The sequence below is a fragment of the Chenopodium album genome, chromosome 18, assembly GCF_948465745.1.
Source record: "Chenopodium album chromosome 18, dcCheAlbu1.1, whole genome shotgun sequence".
Lineage (NCBI taxonomy): Eukaryota > Viridiplantae > Streptophyta > Magnoliopsida > Caryophyllales > Amaranthaceae > Chenopodium > Chenopodium album.
In genome coordinates this window covers 10,366,487-10,386,912 of record NC_137851.1, presented here as the reverse complement: position 1 = coordinate 10,386,912, position 20,426 = coordinate 10,366,487, and the positions used below count along the sequence as shown (strand labels likewise).

General features: G+C 32.9%; 1 protein-coding gene and 1 pseudogene across 2 annotated transcripts; one reads left to right on the top strand and one right to left on the bottom strand.

Annotated features, from left to right (window-relative positions):
• Positions 1 to 6,986: 6,986 nt before the first annotated feature.
• On the bottom strand, positions 6,987 to 9,348 carry LOC145591781 (protein FAR1-RELATED SEQUENCE 11-like; annotated as a pseudogene).
• A 3,940-nt stretch (positions 9,349 to 13,288) lies between these two features.
• Positions 13,289 to 20,380, top strand: LOC145591453 (ATP-dependent zinc metalloprotease FTSH 4, mitochondrial-like). 2 transcript variants are annotated; one of them, XM_081647908.1, is made up of 7 exons: positions 13,289 to 13,646; positions 14,232 to 14,319; positions 15,169 to 15,426; positions 16,602 to 16,847; positions 16,978 to 17,102; positions 17,731 to 18,207; positions 19,172 to 20,380. In XM_081647908.1, exons 1-7 carry the CDS (start codon positions 13,620 to 13,622, stop codon positions 20,096 to 20,098), a joined length of 2,148 nt encoding a protein of 715 aa, XP_081504034.1. In that variant the 5' UTR covers positions 13,289 to 13,619; the 3' UTR covers positions 20,099 to 20,380. The 2 variants fall into 2 exon arrangements, with proteins under 2 accessions (XP_081504034.1, XP_081504035.1); XM_081647909.1 differs by lacking the exon at positions 13,289 to 13,646 and adding an exon at positions 13,759 to 14,144.
• The last annotated feature ends 46 nt before the right edge of the window (positions 20,381 to 20,426 follow it).

Sequence of the window (20,426 nt, the reverse complement as noted above, 5' to 3'; positions counted from 1 at the left end):
AATTAAAACGCCTCTATAATTACTTAACCTAAACAAAATCACGAAGACCTCAAAAAAGGAACAATTTCACGAATCATACTTATCTTGCCGTCGAGGGAGCACGCGCAACGCGCGTGCTCCAACGACTAGTAGGTTTAAAGATTTAATACAACTTTCGTAATTCAAACAATTAATTGTATACATATAGGTTAAAATTTTTACTTCATCTCTCACGACCTTCCCCCCTAAAAAGCTAAATAAAATCTTTAGTCCCCCGAATGATTTCTGGTTTTGTCCTAATTTATACAAGTATGCAATAATAAGCTCATTGTAATTAATGTATACAATTTTATTGTATAATCAGCGAGAACAAGGTCCAATTTTCTATTGTATTATAATAATAGGTAAGAAAAAAGCTGAAGAATCTTCAAAGTAAGAATTAGGGTTAAGAGTTAAGTCCATGACAAATTTACAAAACAATCATGATATTGTCATATGATAAAAATAATTAATAAAGTAAAGAAAATAACATGAGAGTTATGGCCTACATCAAAAAAGACATTCAGAAACACATATCATACTGTTTTTGAAGAATCGTTTTTAGCAATAAATGCAAGAGTAACATGTTGTTGCATGCCCTTTTTTCTCTTCTCATAAGTTAAGAACTTAACTTGCACAATCATACTCACTGGATAACACATTTTCTAAATTTCTCTATAATTATAAAATTTGCAAAATCTTATAAAACCTCCTTTTCTTTAGTTTGTCCTATCATGTGAATAACAGCAATGGTAAGGATGAAAGTTATTCAGATTAAGGGGGTATTCGGTTAGGAACTTTTTGGAGCAAAAAGAGTTGTTTAACTATTTCAAAATTCTCTTTGAAGTGTTTGGTTAGGAGCTATTTGAATTGTAATTTAGGTTGTATTGGGCTCATTATTATTTTTATTTTTTTTTAATATTCAAAATTTTGAATTAAATCGTATCAAGCAAAATTGAACAAATTGAAATTATGTAAATAATTAATTCATTTTTAAGAGTAGGGTGATATATGTTGGAGTTATAATTTTAGACTTAAATTTAATCTCTCACATAAGACGTCTATGCTGTCAAATAAAGTTAAGCGTAGATCCCCTTTCAAAAAAAAAAAAAAAAAAAAAAAAAAAAGAAAGAAAACTGAGCGTAGATTTTCGTAGTTTAGAAAATTTATGAATTAGAACTTAAGTCTATTTAGTAATTAGAATGTACTCATGTTAGGTGTTTGGCTCCTCTTTCAGTTGTTTTCTTAGCAGCACGCACTGCCAAAAGTATTTTGTTAAGTTATAAGTATATTAATTATGTTAGATTATGTTAGATTAGATGTTTAAAATAATTTTATGATTTGAAGTAAAGTTGCTTATTAATATCTTAATAGTGCGCTCAATATTCTATGAGTGGCTTAAAAAAGTCCTTATCCTTAATAGCCATTAGATGATTAGACGAATAGCTAGCAAAATCGGATTATTAGAGATATGTACATTGTTTTGCATCCACACAACCATAGAATTATGATAATTTTATTGATTGTGTTTTGAGGTACCTAACTTCCCTTTTGTAAAGTCAATATGCACTTAGTTCATGTTTTCTTAGCCTTAAAAAATAAAAAATAAAAAATAAAAAATAAAAAAAAATAAAAATCATATTTAAAAAAATTGTCTCATATTTCATATTAACTTTCACGTTTGTCAATTCAAACTTTTAACATCAGTTTACCTAAAAATTAATAAGTATAAATAATTAGAAAATCGATATTTAGAATTTACACATTGGGTCTGTTCTCTTCAACTTATTTTCAGTTCAGTTCAGTTCGGTTCTTATCTTTATTTCCTTCTCTCATAAAATATTCAGTTCAGTTCAGCTCCAATAAGTTCAGTTCAGTTCAGTTCAGCTCCAATAAGTTCAGTTCAACTCAGTCAGTCAATCAGAACAGGCCCTAGGATAAATCAGATTGTAATCTTCAGTTCAGTCAATCAGAACAGACCCTAAGATAAATCAGATAGTAATTTACACGATGAAACTTATTTATATATATTTGTTGAAAATATGACACGTAAATATTGCAAAATTCTATTAAAAAAAATAATAATTTTGAATTACATATATTTTTCCATAAATCATAAACTTTTGTCAAATATCAAGTGATTTTTAATTAATCTATTTTTTAATTAATTAATTTTGACGACAAAAAAGAAAGACAACCCTATTAAATCAAATTTCTCATAGGTCAACTTTGGTCAAGCTTTGGATTGGAGGCCAGGGCAGTAAACGAGAGGGGGTGAATGGATGATCCAACCAAATAGAGTTATTATGGACAAAATTAGAACATGTGACCTTTCACCTTTGTCGACTTATAATGTGGAAGTTCTAAGGGCAAATAGGCAAATAACGATAAAAAGAGATGCAAAATAGGAGCATAGATACCAAGATTTATCAAACTACACTTGTAATTTTCTTAACATTTTACTTTTTATAGTCTAATCAGAAGTTTTCATTGCATGTTCTCACGTTTCTCACTGATATATGAAAATTGTAATACTGGTATTTATTTTCGTTGACTTATAATTTCACCAATTCACTTTTGAAAATTAAACTTTAAAATTTTTAACCTTTCTCATTAATATAAAAGAACAAAAATAATCAAGTATATGACATCTTGTTAGTATTAGGTTAATCTCAATGTATATATTATCAAAATATTAACTATTTATACTTTTTAAAGTTATTCAATTAGAAATAATATCCATGAAAACCGTGATATAAGAAGTGAAGCAATCATTGGTGAACGGAGAAAGTAAAAAAAAAATGGGTAGGAGGAAAATTTTAAAATAGGAGGCCGAGGAGATGAATATTTTGCGTTATTTGTGGCTAGTGAGCAGGCCACACACATAACACATTAGTTGATGTTGTCTAAATTTAGAAGGCAGCCTAAACCCAAAAACCACATAAATGAATGGCCTATACAAACAGGCCGGCCCTATTTACCACACCCAACCCACTTAGAGTTTTGGACCAACCTGTTTGACTAGCTTTGTAGATTAAATATTGTAACAAATCGTTCTTCTGTTTCATTTGATTGGTTGCATAACTTGCATTTCACTTTTTAATCAAAGCCCAATCAAATCATTCATTGAAATGCAAGAATTAGACATGAAAAACGTGGAATGTGTAAAGGGTCTCAATGTTTCAAGAATAAAATTGTATTTGCTCTGTTTTAAATTAGATAACACATTTTTCTTTTTACACTATATATATATAAACTTTGTTTTGACTATGATTTATAATTATAAAAAACATGTGAAATTTTGTTAAATTTGTTTCATTGTGTAAATTTTAATTTTTTTTTTTTAACAATAGTATAATTAGGATATTTTCGTTACATTTTTTGTATTGACAAACATGATAAAAGAAACATGTCATCTAATTTGGAAAGGCGATAGTAGGTATTAAAGACTTTTAAAGAGTTGGATATATGTAAAAATATACAAAGTACGAAATTTGAGTAAAATAATGTGGGTTACAAATGTAATATAAAAATTAAATTAAATCTATATCTATATACTATTTTAAAACAGGAACATTTACAAGAGATTTAGAGTGCCACGTGACTTTTTCCCTATAAATTTTATTTCCTAAAAAAAATTAAAATCTTTTTTTTAAAAAGACATAACTACCTTTTTCAGTTTCTTTTTTTTTTTTTATTTTTTTTTTAGAGAGTTTCTTTTTTATAGTGCATAGTATCGATTTCCAATTTCCATTCTAAACAAAAAACCTCATTTTCCAATTTGGAAATCTCTGTCTTTCCCTCTTGCTTCGTCCCCTCTTCTTTCTCTTTCTCTTCAATAGTTCTATAATTTTGATCAAACCACGTGACACATTTTAAATTATTATTCCATGCAAAGTGGCTAAAACGACTTCTTAGTTTCATAAATCACTTGCGACAAAGTTCCTATTCAACTTATTTGTCAAGATAAAGGTTAATTTCTTTGTTGTCGTTGTTACATGTTTTCTCAAATTGCAATTTAGGTACCAATTATATGGTTGAATCAGACAAATTTGATGGTTTAATTTGGGTCTTTAAAATATATGATTGACAAATGTTATTGTTGCATTGAAGATTTAATTAATGGTCATCACTTAGTATATTCATACTTTTTTAATGGATAATTCTGTATGTAGTATTAATCATACTTTCGGATGGAATTATTTTGTTCAACAAATTATATTTTATGCTAAAATGGATTCTTTCATTCAAGTATTTTACATACCGCTGTTGAAAGTTCCATATTTTTTAAAGTTTTGGTTCACTTATCAATTAATTTATATTGCATTTTGAAATATAATCAATTATCATTGGTTATTTTTATTATTATTATTATTATTATTATTATTATTATTATTAATTTGTTACAATTTATCTACTGTTGGATTTTTTTGAGTTTATATTGCTTTTTTTTTTTTTTTTTTGATGTCAAATACCTTCATTAATCAAGCCAATTTAAAAACTATAGTTAATCAGTAACTTGTAATTTGATGCTTCATATAGGACGTATCAATTTATGGTTATGAGAGTTTTGATTAGTTTTTAATAAGTTTTTGTATGAATTCAGATTACATATCTATAGAAGTGTTTGACATTCTAATGGATTTAAAGTGTATGGATTTAAAGTGTTGCAAGTATCTCTATGAAAATAGATGTTCAATTAAATTCGATAACCATATGAAACAAACATTTTCCATATAAGTATAATCGCATATGGTTTTAATTTGTTTCATTTCGCAGCCAATGGGTGTTTTAGAATTTTGGTTTAGTTTCATTTCGCAGCCAATGAGTGTTTTAGAATTTTGGTTTGGTTTCATTTCGCAACCTAGGGGTTTTTGAATTTAACCCTACTTATTAAAAAACTTCTACTATTCTTATACGAAATTGAAATACAGGCAAAAATACAAATACAAAAACAATTATTACCGTGCATCGCACGGGTTTAAGACTAGTTAAGATTAAAAAGTAGGGGGACATTACAATTCGTTTGGTGCAATAAAAAAAACACGACAAATATTAATTTTTAAAAAAATTAAAAATATATTATAACAAGAATGAAGATGTATTAATTTGTGTGCTTCTTTCAAAAAAAATAAAAAAAATTGTGTGTTAAGAGAGCCATAAGGATGAATAATGAAATTCGATCCCAAGATCACCTGAAACCGGGAGGAGAACTCTAACCACTTGAGTTAACCCTCACTCTCTATATTATTTGTGTGTTTATTTTTGTCCAATCCAAAAAGTGCACTATCGAGAATCTATAATCTATAGTTAATTCAAAAATAAAAACCGCTGACATAATTCTTTTCCCTAAATTGTACACTTGTCAACTTCTCCTTTAATTTTTTCCCACCTAAACTCTTTTTTTTTCCTCTTCCAATTTATATATTTTTCTTATTTTTTTTTGGAAAAGCTTTTTTATTTTTATTTTTTTTTTGTGTTGTTGTTGTTGTTTAGAGAGCTACAAGGACGGAGATGAAAATCGATTCTAGGATCCCCTGGAATCAAGAGGGATGTCTAACCACTTTAGTTATCCCTCATTTCTCTAGAAAAGCTAAATATTGTGCAAAGTAATTTTATACGTACAATATATTATCTTAAGGTACATATAGCTAATCTTAAGGAAAGCAAATGTTAATTCTTTATATATGTGATTACTTCGTTTAATTACAAAGTCCACTAAATTTTATTGGAGAAAATACAAGTTTATAACCTTGATAAACAAGAATTGCTTATCAAGGGGTGTATATGTAAATTATATTTAACTTTGGTTAACTATTGTTTTCTCTCTCCTCTTACAACCTTTTGGTATTTTTTGATTTTCTCTCTCCTCCTTCAACCTTTTTTGTTTTTTCTCTCCTCCTCCAACATTTAATTTTAATGGTGGAAAGTACATCTTTTCACTATATAACGTCGAACAAGTCGAAATTTATGGAGGGAGAAAGCTTATCTACCCTTTAGGATTAACCATGCCTGTTATTCTCACTTAGTTATTTGGGTTTTCGTTTAATTTCAGTGGCGAAGCTGCTATAAATGGTGGTGCGAAGTCGGATTTAATGGAGGAAGGAAAGCTCAACTACCCTTTTGGGGTTAACCATGCATTAATTTCACCTTTTGTTATTAGGATTTTCATTTAATTTCGTCGGCGAAGCCGCATCGTTAGACATGGAGTCGAACGAACTTTAAAGAGAAGGTGAAAGTGGGCAGAGATTGATGGGAGAAGATTAAGGTGGGTGGAAAGAAAAAATATGAACAAGAGGAAGAAAATGAACATGAAAAAGAAGAAGGTGGGAGGAAGAAGATGATGAATAGTAGCAAACGGAGAGTTAACCGTGTTAACTTTAAAAATCTATCCAACTTGTCATAGTGGCCCACAAACAGTAAAAATATATATTTTTAAATCAAAAAACTCAATTTTTAATAATGCAACTTATTTACGAAAATGCCATTTGGTAAATATAATTTGTTTATATAGATTATAAACTTGGGCTTGCTCATTTTATCGTAGGCATGAATTTTCTTTTGTTTATATTATTTTAATATCGAGCCCGCTAACGAACACCCCCAGAGCGCTAGTTAAGATTAATATTTAACATAGATTTCCTATATTAGATATTTAATTTAATTAAATGAAAGGAATCTTTAGAATTTCCAAAATAACAGGGCATTTAATTGGCTTCCTTTTCCATAAATCACCATTCTAGCATTTACCTTTTTTCCACTTTATATTCCAATTGACGTTTCAATTGAATTGCATAATTTCATCTTTACCGAAGTCAATTTTGCTTCTTCCAATATTTATCCAAATTTATCAAAGTCTAAGGAACCAAAAACATACAAAATACTCCTTAAGAAATATGGAGTACTTCATAGCTCTCTTTTACATAGATCAAAATCAAAAATCCACTTAGCATGTGCATAGGATTTATCTAATACTTAACACAAAAAATGGGATTCAAATCTTCATGAATTGCATCAACTTTATTCTTCTTCCTTGGTGCACCATCGGAGCCGATATCATTTTCTTTGTCTGTGTGGCAATTATTTGCATAATGTCCAGGTCTCTTGCACTTTGAACAATGTCTTACTTGCTTTGTCAATTCTTTTCCACCCTTGTCCCTTTTATTACTCTTTGGACGACCTTTGGTTTTTGAAATTGGAGGTAAATGAATGTTACCATTATCTAACACATTATGTTGTACACTTTCCTCCAATAAAATTTCAGTTGGAGTAATAACAAAGACGAGACGCCACCGAGTAGGCAAGTAGGCTAATGGAACTTCATGACGATCAGTTTGAAGGAACACTCGCAATATGTGGCGACAAATTATCCTTGAGAATTCAAATTGTTTGCAAGAGCACATTGCAATTTTTCCATTCCAAAATACTTTACGACTTCAAATATTTTCCCGTTCATAATACCTAACAATGAACTCATGACCATCCACATAAATGATTGAATATTGACTTGCTCTAGAATATTCTTCCCTGAACTTCTCAAAGGCAAATGGAGTAAACACTTGACATACTTGTTTTTCCAGAGGGGACTTCACTTTTAGAGCATCTAACTTAGTGGTTGCTAACATATTGTCATGTGATTGTTTTTGTTTGATCTCTCGGATAGCGACATCAATCAAATCAAATAGTAATATAAGTACCACAAAAACATATAACGAGAGGAGTTCTAATGAAAAAAAATGAATGTATATATACTCTTTCACTAACCTGTTTAGCAAGGTCTTTCAATGTTGAAGTAGATGATACAAATCTCTTTATAAAACCGTTTATATATTCAGATCTTCCCGTGGTCTTCATGCCTCCAAAATAGTAACCTCGAAGGTATGCCGGTGCCCAAAATTCTTTGATTTCATATAAACCCTTAATGCGTTTGTTGTCTTGCAAATCATATTTGCTTATAGTAATTGGCCATTGATTTTGAAACTAAATCCATTGTCTCTGACTTATAAAGCTTGTAGAAATCAACACACCATTCTTGGTATTTTTGGCGGAGAATGGATATGAACCAACCACTAAATTTGGAAGTAATATGCCATATACAAAAGCAATGTTTAGTGTGTGGAAATTCTTCGGCAATTGCTTGTGTCATCCATAGGTCTTGATCAGTTATAGTGGTTTTTGGTGGTTTCTTCATTATGTCTAAAAAAGACTGTTAGAAAAATCAACAATAGTAACATAAGCATGTTTACAAGTAAAATAAAGAGCAATAAAGATAATGCAATTCAAGAAGGGAAAAACTTATGGGATTATGTTATTATACTCATACTATGGGTGAGTTACACAAGTATACATGCATAATTAGAAAAATATTATAAGTGATGCAAAAGAAAGATCAAGGGATTAATAATATACCTTCATTAGCCATTTGAAAGTATTTGTAGTCTCGTTTCGGAGCAATGCACATCCAAATAATACTGTCTTTCCATGATTATTGATTCCGACGAATATCGCACATGACAGTTATATACATTAACCTTATATGTCGTATCAAAGACAATAACATCTCCATATTTATCATACCATTCAACAGACTCTGCCGGACACCAAAGTATGTGTTCCAACTTTCTTTCATGATCAACTTTCAAAACGTAATGGAACTTGGAATTATTTTCTTGGCAAGAATTGAAGTAATCTAATAGATTACTAAAATCATCACCAGAAACTGCTTTTCTCACCTTAGTAAAAAGGTTTCGAATATCTTTTTCAAGAAAAGGAAGCTCCCCATGCTCTTAATTTTTCTCAAGTTCAAGAACACGAATAGTTTGTCTAACTGCTAGACCGGCTTCTTTCAATAAAAGAATCTTTTTTTCGTCTTCTGGACTAGTGATCCGATTAGCGGGAAGGAACCGAGCTTGTTCTTTAGACAACAAAACATGATTATGCTCCGCAATGTAAATAGTTACATGTCACTCTTCGGGAAATATTTCATTGCATCTCCTTAATTTGATAAGCAAATGGGCATTACAATTACATTTATCGGAATTTCTGTATCTTTGCTCTTTGTTAGAATCAATCTCTTTTAGTGGTTGTTTTCGACCACGATGACTAAAGAAATCACGCCTTATAGTTTTACCATCTTTATTTTTGTGTACGATCTTTGCGAATGCTAAAACCACGAAAGCGGGCATAGTTTTGATAGAAAATCCATGCTTCTTCCTCACTTAAGAATGTCTGACCCACAAAAGGCTCAAAGATTGATTTATTTGAGGAAAATCCATCCCCCGTAATTGCATCAAAGCCCTCATTGTTTGGGGAAATATTCAAATCAAACATGATTTCGTTTCCTGACACATACAATTTCATAAAAATTTTCATTATTGTCAAGCACATTATAATAATTAACCAAATTTCATTATTATCCCATTCAAGTCACAATTAAATAGAAAAAGAAAAAAGCTAAGAAAAAGAATTTGGCTTATTACCTCGATCTGCCAAAGGAATGAATTGAATGAACTTAAGCAATATTGTAATCATGTAATGCACTAAGACCTCGTATGTGTAGTTAAATCATGATCATCATCGTATTAGGGGTTTTTTTTTTCTTTTTTTTTTTATTGATTGGACTATATATGTAGTGGAGTGGTGAGTGGAGGATTTGCAAATAAAAAAGATAACTAATTCATTTGGCGGGATACTAACGGCGGGAATGAATATGTTGTAAATAGCAATTGACATTTATTAGGCAGTGAAGAGTATTAATTAATTAATTAATTACAAAGCAAATTACGGAGTACTTGGGGACTAGCAACACTATTTATGTAAAGACATTAAATACTAGAAATATATTCACCTTATCCAGCGTTTCGGAGGCGTTTTTTAGCATTTGCTTTTTAATATTTGTAGTTTGGTTTACTTTAATACTAAGATTTTACATATTTTTTAGCGATAATATAAATTAAAAAGGTACATATTATAAATTAAAAAGGTACATATTATAAATTATTTTTATTATATCCGTGCATCGCACGATAGTTAAAATAATGACAATGTGACATAATGAAAGGAAGGCTTTGAATACGGATATAAAATTCAAAATGAGTTGAGAAGATTATGACTATGTTTAGTTGTTCACTTAATGTAATCCTTTTTTTTTTTTGACGGCTCACTTAAGAGGCGTTTGGTTCGCAAACTGGTATGTGGTTGGAATCAGGAAAGAAACCATAGTGGTATGGGGTTTGAAACTTTATTCTTAATACCATATGTTTGGTATGATTATGAAATGCAATTTTTTTTCTTTTATTTGATACCTAAAAGTATGGGAATGAGCCAAATCCAACCCCCAAGGTTTCTAAACCCTATACCTTGGGGGTTTGAGGTATTGTAGACACCCATTTGTGTCTCCCCAAAACCAAACCCAGTGATGAATACCTTTTGCGTCGAACCATAATCGAATGAGGTGAAAGTGTGGAAAAGTCAAGTGTTGCGGTTAGTTTTTATTAAAATCCTTCTTTCTGTTTTCGAAAACCAATTCTATTTTATGAAAACGTCCAATTCAGTTTATTTTGGTCCATGATAAGGGTCCAATAATGGTGTAGTTGGATGGAGCTTTAAAAGACCTTTCCAACGATATATTATAAGCCCAATTCCGATGAATAATGAGGAAGTTATGGCCAAGATACTAAACTGGGCCTGGTTAATTATTTAAATACGGCCCAATGATCTAGAGGAGGGCCCCATGTTAATTATTATTCCTAAAATTATTAGGATTAATTATAGTTTTCTGGAAGTTTCTAGAAAGTTCTTTTTAATTCTAATATTATTAGATTTAATAATTAATTATTTTAAAATAGACTTTTATTTGGAGTAAAATATCGTTTTATTATCTTAAAAATACATATTTTATCTTCTGTACGGATTCCGTAGATCAAGTTGATTAAAGATCGGATTCCGCGTGAAGAAAACGCGCTAATACAGGTTGTCGCCAAACGACAAGTCTGTCGCCACGCGACAGACCCTGTCGCCTCGCGACAGACATTGTAGCGTCGCGACAGAGTCGACTCCTGGCGACAGCGTGTAGTTTTATTCCTTATCAAATTCTATGATTTTCCGGACTATTTTCCTTATAAATAGGGTCCGAATCCCTGTTTTCAAAATCATTCACAATCATCAACTCTCATCCTCTATTCTCTCTATTCCCTCTCATTAAGAATTACTTAATTCTTATTCTTTCTCTCTCTCTTTCTAAACTAGCTTTTACAAACAATATTCCGCATTCACGAGATCTTGAATCACTTAGCCAAGTTCGAAGTTGCCTTCGCCCTAGACGTGCAAGGTTTAATATTTTCTGAGGGTTTGGTCCAAAACTAGTCAAAACTTTATTTAATTTGATTTCAATTTAATTCTTTAATTATTCTTTATTGATTTTCATTGAAGTTACTAACTTGTGTATTTTGTTATTAGAAAGAGGTACGAGGCTTCAAAGTAAGTAGATTAGCTTACTTCCTATTTCTTTCACAATGTAGATTGCATGCTTATTATTGTTTATGATTCCTAGTATCATGTTAGGATGATTTTTATGATTCCTAGTATCATGTTAGGATGTTATTTTATGCTTTCTAGTATCATGTTTAGGATGCCTTTACTCTTTCTAATATCATGTTAGTACCATGTTAGGTTTAAAGCTTTGATCTTTATTGTTTAGTGACATGCTAGGATTGGTTATTGATCTTGTTAGTATCATGCCTAGGATCTTGTTATTAAGCTTTATTATGCCTTATCATGCTATTATTATCATTATTGTTATTGTTTATTATTATGTTGCTTGTTTTATTTTATTGTTATTGCTTGATCACACCTTTTATGGTTGTTAAAGGGAATTTGTACTTGAAATCACGCTTAATAAGATAATTATTAATTTGATTTAGGCTAATGTGATTTTAAGTCAAGTGATCGCCAATAATAGTTTTATTTGTGCATTAATATTCAACCAACATAGATAAACAGGGTAGGTTTAATATAATGTTTGTATGTTATTCGAAAAGCGCACATGAATACGAGCAGAACAAAGTAGAGGCCTATTTTATAGGGCAAGTCCTTTCTTTTGTAGATTGGATTCGTACCCTCATCCCCGGACCCTGTTTGGTTCAAGACCTTATGGAGTTGATGGTCCTTTTGGATTATCTTTTGGGTTTACAAGTTCCTAAAACTTGTTGGCGACTCTTTTTGCTCTTTGTCTTTCCCTTTGGAACGCCACCGTACTTTAGTGTATGATCACAGTGGGGTTCAAGTTTGGGATCATAATGCTTGAAATATTCCCTACAGGTATGGATTTGAAACTTTTAAAACCATAAAACTAACATAAAGTATGGGTTTAAACTATTCTAAACCCATATCTTATACCTTAATTATGTGAACCAAACACCCCCTTAATGTAATCTGATATGGTCTATATTCAATGAATCCTTAAGATAAAAATAATCGAATAATATGCCATCATATTAACATATTAATTTCCCTTCAAAAAAATAAATAAAAAAATAAAGATAAAAAATTAACATATTAATTTCATAGGTAGTAGGGGGATTTCAAGATTTTCAACTTCACCCTATAAGACCATATATATCTTTTATTTTAATTTTTCTTCTCATTTTTTTTTTCATCCTTGATCTCCACAAAACCATTAATATATTTTTGTATGAAACATATAATAAAATATATATTTCGTTTAATCATTTATTAACTATTACTAAAATAAAACATGCTGACATAATTAGGGGACACATGTCAACTTCTCTTAAAAAAACTTCTCGTCTAAACTATTTTTGACAAACTTCCCTCTATTTATTTAATTTCCTTCTAAGTTTCAAGCTAAGACTAAAAAAAATATAATACTTCTTTCAAAATTAATAAATGAGATTATGACACTTTTTTTTTAATAAAGTATATTGACAACCATTTTAAACAAATAATAGCTATTTAATCCTGCAAGGCACGGGACTAAACTAGTATGAAAAACAAAACAAAACCGTATACTTGTTACCTAATCTCGATTAAATAACAACTTAACATGACTGTGCGTTAAGTCATTTTGACCAAATCACAAAAGCGAATCAAATTACAGGAGCAGTAACAAAGTGACAATGTTACTCACTTGTAACTTGTTAAGTACTCAAACAAATGTACAAATTGGAGATTAGGACAGTTTTAATCACTCTCAAACTACACTTATAGCGTGGGCGAATATGGATCACCGACCCATTTGATTCATACCCGATAGATATTTTACTCTCTTGCTCTGTTCATTCCAAAAAATTAAAAATTCACAAAAATCAAAGTACTTGTCTCACAAATTTCTTCATTTTAACCAAACGTTTACATTTTACATACATCAAGCTCTCTCTCTCTCTCCTCTCTTTCCCCTATTTTTCACGATTACTGGGCACCCAAATTATTAAATTTTTTTTTATTGTAACAGATTCAAGATTCAATTTTAATTGAGGGTTTGCAAAAATTGGGGGAAATTTTTTATTGAAAAAGGGGGAAGATCATTTCTTTTAGCTCTCTTTAGGAGAGAGAGATAAATTAGAAGAGGGAATAAGGGTTTAATGGCTTGGAGGCAACTTCTTAGGCAGGTTTGTGATTGAATCTTTCTATTTTATTGATACCCTTTTATTGATTTTCTTTGAAGTCTGGTAATTTATTGGTTTTGTTGATCTTGGAACCCTAATTTTGCTGTTTTTAGTTGATTTGGGGAATTTTAGGATTTGGGTTTGTTGAATTAATTTGTGGGTATTGATTATTTTGTCCCCTTTTTTTTTGTGGGTTTGATTGAATTATGTTTAATTGGGTGGATAGAGTTGAAAGTTGGGGGTTTTGAGCTTAGGGTTTTTGAAATGATGGATTCTTGCAGATATTTTAGCCGGTTAGTTGGATTTTCAGTGGAGTTAGTTGTTCTTAGTTCGTAGCTTATCCATTTGATGATGGTAATGAAGGTTTGAAGTAGTTGAAATTAGAACTGTCAAATGAAATGGCTACGGAAATGAGTTTGAATCTTTAGATTTTGATGAAGATTGTACCTTTTTTGTGTGTGGGTTGTCTTCCTCTATATGTCGATCACCTTAACTTGGAAGGTATTTGGGAGAATAGTATTGATTGAATCTCTGCTTCTTTTGTTATGCACTTAAAAATTTACGATCTCATTTATTGTTTTTTGGCAGGCGGCAACACGGGAATACGAGCTTGTACGATTGAGGACTGTTTCGACTAGGCTTTATTCAACTTTACGGCAGCTGCACAATGTTGGAGGTGAAACTCTTTTCTTTCTTTTTTTTTTTTTGACATGTTACTGGATTTTGCTTTGATGTGTTAATAAAAGAGTTGTAGGATTTTGACCTAGATGATTGTTGATTTGATGATATCTATGGATTGTTGATAATCAATTATCTTATAATTGTTTGATTGTTAGTTTTTTATGCATGTGTAGTGTCTGCTAACTAAGAATTGGACGCAGTATGACACCATGATTGAAGAAAATTGGTTTTGAATGCAGTTAGTTTGTCAAGGATTGAAATAGGAGTTGATAGTTTTTAGACTTGTATATTCATTGCTCCTATGGCTTCATTTATTGAGACATGAGTGCTGTAAAAACTAAAACAGAAAGAATCGATAATTGGATTTTCCCAATATTACCACTGCTTGACATGTGTTGGTTTTTATAGTGGGGAAAAAGGATATGAACTTCTAGCTATTTTGTAGACCATTTGGCTTGATAGGAATGAAAGGGAGTATTTCATACAAGTCTATTCCTGTGATTTAAATATTAGACTATGTGGTTTATTTTGTGTTGCTTTTTTTCACTTCCAGAGGTATTATGTTTAAACAATCTGAGTGAGATCCAACTTTATTTTCTGGTGATAATAGTTTCTATTATGAGGATGTCTTAAGCTCTAGCATCTAATTTTTTTTTAATAAGAGCTTCTCAGTTAAATTTGCTTTAATCTTTATTCAGGTTTGTGTCCTGCCCAATTACTCTTTATTTGATGAAATTGTTGCTTGGTTTGTTTGTATTTTTGGCTAGATTCAAGATTTCATTTTTAGTTTGGGTGACCAAACATATATTACTAAGTAATACTAACTATATGATTTGTTTTGCAGAAAGTACACTTGCAGGATCTCAGAAGAGATATCAATCGAGCTATGTTGGCAACTTAGGTCGAAGAGGTCGAGATGCTGAGGGAGCAAGTGATTATTTTAGGGATGTTTATCGTCGAGGCGATCCAGAAGCAGTGATAAGAGCCTTTGAAAGTCAACCTGCTTTGCATTCTAGTCCTACAGCTGTGGCCGAGTATGTTAAAGCACTGGTCAAGGTTGATAGATTGAATGAAAGCGAGTTGCTCAGAACATTGCAGAGAGGTTTGTGTTGGAATATGTGTTTTACTTAATAAGTTGAGAACAAGCTATGGTGACTACTTTCTCTTTTGACATCTCATACAACGCGTCTCTTGCCAATGGTGTCTGCTGATGAACTGAAAACTATGACTTCTCTTTGGAAAAAGACTTGCATGTTGTCCCCTGGAATATTCTCTGTTCTTTGGGAAATTAAAATTTTATCTATGCATAATAAGTGGCATTTTGTGGTTAATGTGTGTGCTTACTTTTCTCCTGACAAGTGAATAATTGTAGGGTCTTTTTTAACTTGTTTTTGTGGTCTTTGACTATTTGTATGTGCCACTCTTGGAATCGTTGTTTGTGAGTTTCATGCATTCGTTTGTTTAATTTTCATCTCAATATTTACTTGTTTAAGTATCTATCTAGTTCTTTTATGTGGTGCCATTCTGTCTCTACTCTTTTTTTTTTCTCCTTTTGAAAGGATGTCTCTACTCTGCTTTGATCTCTAATTTCACTAAGCTATTTGTCTAAACTTTGATCTTCAGCTTTTAGTCTTGGAAGATATTTGAAAAACACCTTAAAATTATGTAAATAATGAATTCCTGCATACTAAACTAGACACTATGACAATGGCTCACTTGCTCATTTCATTGACCTCTTAAATTGCCAATAACCTCCACCTAATAGCTGATCCTGCTGCTGGCTTGCAGGTGGAGCATTCCATCTCTGCATTGTCCTTGCTTCTCCTCAAAGTCATCTCTGTACTAATCTCATTTTCTCTATTTGTTGGCTTGATCTCTCTTTGGCGCCCTAGATATTACTCTGTAATATGTACATTTGTTTTGGCCATCTGTTGTCTGCTGTTAGAGAGGCAGGTATTTCATGCCATATTCTATTTCCCTCCCCCCCCCCCCCCCCCCCCCACAAACACACACACACGCACGCACGCACGCACGCACATGGACACCCAAATCTCTAAGCAACGGAGGTTCTTGGTACATGTGTACTGCATGCACTCGCATACACACAAATATTGGTTTTTTCTTGTGCAATCTCACAAGCCATTATTATCTTGTGTCTAATGTAAGTAAGTCCTATATTTTTAAGTCATTTGGTTTTTATCTATCTCAGTTATATGTTCTCTTTCTATTTATTTCATTGCCCTCTCTCTTTCTTAATTGAATTGCTAAAATCATCAGGAATAGCTGCCACGGGCCACAGCTTTTCTGAGGAAGAAAGCATGGGTGGACTTTCTGCGTTCCGCAATGTGGGAAAATCCACAAAAGATGGAGTACTTGGAACTTCTAGTGCTCCAATACATATGGTGTCTTCTGAAGGAGGGCATTTTAAGGAACAGCTGTGGCGTACTTTTCGTACCATTGCTTTAGCATTTCTCTTAATATCAGGAGTTGGGGCACTAATTGAAGACAGAGGAATTAGTAAAGGTACAGAAACTACAAGTGCTCTGAGTACATTGGTTCAGGGGAAAAAGGGCTAGGATCTTTCTTTCTTATAATTTTTACGGAGTAATTTGTCTTAGAGCTAATTCATGAAATCCGTCTTTTTGTATTTCAGGACTTGGTCTGAATGAAGAGGTGCAGCCTAGTATGGAGTCCAGCACTAAATTCAGTGATGTGAAAGGTGTTGATGAAGCAAAAGCTGAGCTAGAAGAAATTGTTCATTATCTTCGAGATCCTAAGGTTAGTGTTAGTGTATGTTAGATCATGTATATAGTTTCCTTTATTTTGTGTCTGCTGTGAAAATCTTTTATGTTCTTTTAATGAAAGTACAATTGGACTTCTATTATATTTCCTTTACCCTTTTATCAGCAAGTGTTTTTTCAGAGAGACCCATTAATGAACTGTGTTTATTTCTTTTAATCTCTCATATCAAGAAGGTAAAGAGTATATACACTTTACAATTAGGACCAGTGTTATAGAGACTCTTCATTTTACCTTATGTAAACTCCATATGGTTTGGACTCTTGACATTATAATTTGTTTAAATAATACTTCGTATAATACAGTTTAGTATAACACGTAACTATCTGGTTCTGTTTGATAGTCTGATACTAGTAGCTAGGTCTAAATGACATTGATTAGTTATCGTGACATCTAAATGTTGTTTCTTGGTTGTTGTTACGACTCCTCTCTCCTGCTAGTATGAAAATGTTTTTATAGGTTTTGACTCCTCTCCCGCTTCTTATCTGTACTGTACTGATAGCAAGCATGCGGCACTTGTATGATGTGCAAATTTATGTTGGTATATATTTATTATGATACTTTCGTGGATAGTTATGTCTTATTGATACATATTTTATATCTACAGCGTTTCACTCGTTTGGGAGGTAAACTCCCTAAGGGTGTTTTGCTTGTTGGCCCTCCTGGTACTGGAAAAACTATGCTAGCCAGAGCTATTGCTGGAGAAGCTGGAGTACCTTTCTTCTCTTGCAGTGGCAGTGAGTTTGAGGAGATGTTTGTTGGTGTTGGAGCCAGGAGGGTTAGAGATCTGTTTGCAGCCGCTAAGAAACGGTCACCTTGTATCATTTTTATTGATGAGATTGATGCTATAGGGGGAAGTCGTAACCCCAAGGATCAGCAATATATGAAAATGACATTAAATCAGTTGCTTGTTGAACTTGATGGCTTCAAACAAAGTGAGGGAATTATTGTGATAGCTGCAACCAACTTTCCTGAATCATTGGACCATGCACTGGTTAGACCTGGGCGATTTGATCGACATGTTACCGTTCCCAATCCAGATGTTGAAGGACGCAGACAGATTTTAGAAACTCATATGACTAAGGTATGAAATAGTGGTGACAAATTTCCTGTTTTCCTGGAATAAATAGTTCATGTCTTTTGCATTGGTGTATTAAATGAAGAGCAATCATTAAATCAGAAATACAGAAGTTCGTAACATCTTGGGAGGGTGAGTGGTTTATATTGTGATGTTGCCCTTAGATGTTACTCCCTCTATCCACAACTATTATTTTGTGGATAGAGGGAGTAACATCTAAGGGCAACATCACAATATAAACTGCCTGTATTTATTATTTGGTTCTTAGAATAGTAGCAATGTAGTTCTTAGGAGACCTGTCAAAACCTGTACATGTTTACCAAACTCAAACCCGGGCTGTACCCAAACTGCATGACCCAATCATGAGCTGAACTGGTTATAGACGTGACCTGAAAATTAATGAACTATATTGCTTGATTTATCATAATAATTTAATTAATAATAGACCGGAATATGACTTGATTCAGACCTAACTACTCGTAACCCATGTATGCCCCAAATTTAACCTGATTCAAGCAATCCTTTTCCTATCTCATGCCTATGTATTCATAGAAGCCAAGAAATTAGGAGTAAGTCAGCTTGTTTTCTGTTGATCAATCACTGAAAAGCAATCACTTCAATTTTATTCTTCCCTATTCTTTGGCTTTAACGTTGGGTTTTTTTAAGGTCTGAGTTAGGAATTCTGATAGACGAAAGCCCTGTGTTGATTGGGTGTAATGATTTCTTCTGCTCTGATTATCTGTTGTCATTGTGATAATAGTAAAAAACTCTTGATTGTTAGATGAGCATACCAAGTATAAGCTGCCTGTATTTATTATTTTGTTCTTAGAATAGTAGCAATGTAGTTCTGAACTTTTGGTTATCTTGTCAGCAGTCACCAAGACACTATAGATTTGAGTGTTGATTGCTGTGTACATGCACTAATGCTATTTCTACCTTTGGGTCGTTCGACATGTCTTACTATATACAGGTGCTGAAGGGAGAAGATGTGGACCTCATGATTATTGCTCGAGGAACGCCAGGCTTCTCTGGTGCTGAGCTTGCTAACCTAGTTAACATAGCTGCTCTGAAGGCTGCAATGGATGGGGCCAAGGCAGTGAGCATGCCTGATCTTGAGTATGCCAAGGACAGAATTTTAATGGGCAGTGAGCGCAAGTCCGCTGTAATCTCCGAGGAAAACCGGAGGATGACAGCGTATCACGAGGGCGGTCATGCCCTCGTTGCTATGCACACTGCTGGTGCCCTTCCGGTTCACAAGGCCACAATCGTCCCTCGAGGTGTCTCCCTTGGAATGGTTACTCAACTTCCTGAGCAGGATCAAACAAGTGTTTCCCGGAAACAAATGCTTGCCCGCCTTGATGTTTGCATGGGAGGTCGAGTTGCTGAGGAGCTCATCTTTGGGGAGAATGAGGTAACATCCGGTGCGTCCTCTGATCTCCAACAAGCAACAAAACTTGCACGGTCAATGGTAACAAAGTATGGGATGAGCAGAGAGGTTGGGCTCGTGACTCATGATTATGATGACAATGGCCGTAGTATGAGCACTGAAACTCGGCTCCTTATTGAGCAAGAAGTTAGGTTTTTACTCGAGCAAGCATACAACAATGCCAAAACCATTCTTACAACTCATAGCAAGGAGCTCCATGCCTTGGCTAATTCATTGCTAAAGAATGAGACACTCACGGGTAATCAAATAAAGGAGTTGATTACAGAAGTCAACTCAGAGCAGAAGCAACAGCAGCAACAGCAGATAGTGGCCACTAAGAACAGTGAGCAGTCTAATCCGTCTCCGCCATCAACCCCAGGTGCCGCCGCATCAGCAGCTGCAGCCGCTGCAGCTGCTGCTGCCGCTGCTGCAACAGCCAAAGCAAAAGGAGTTGCTCCAGTGGGGTCTTAAATGTTGACTCTCTTTATAAAAAAGATTTTTTCTCTTATATAAAATTTTTACTGAATCCATTGTGCATATATTTAGCTGTTAATTTCTATTGGAGGATGATGTTCTATTTCCTGTCATTCGCTACCATTTCTTGCGTGCATTTGCTGCAAGTTATCTGGTGTTTTCCCTGTATCATCAATCTGTGAGTTGGAAAGTGAACTAGAGATGTAGAAAAACTTAGCGGCTGAAGCAGGTCTGACACGTTAAGTTGTGTAGCAATATATAGGTGGTTTGTTCTCTTTGCATAGGTGCAATAACAGGTTCTACATTTCTCAATAACACTCAGTTT

What these genes read in the sequence shown, in the direction of transcription:
- LOC145591453 (XM_081647908.1), top strand. Translation starts at nt 13,620, where the DNA reads ATGGCTTGGAGGCAACTTCTTAGGCAG. An exon ending in GGAGGCAACTTCTTAGGCAG is followed by an intron (nt 13,647 to 14,231) that starts GTTTGTGATTGA and finishes GTTTTTTGGCAG; the next exon opens with GCGGCAACACGGGAATACGA. An exon ending in GCTCAGAACATTGCAGAGAG is followed by an intron (nt 15,427 to 16,601) that starts GTTTGTGTTGGA and finishes TAAAATCATCAG; the next exon opens with GAATAGCTGCCACGGGCCAC.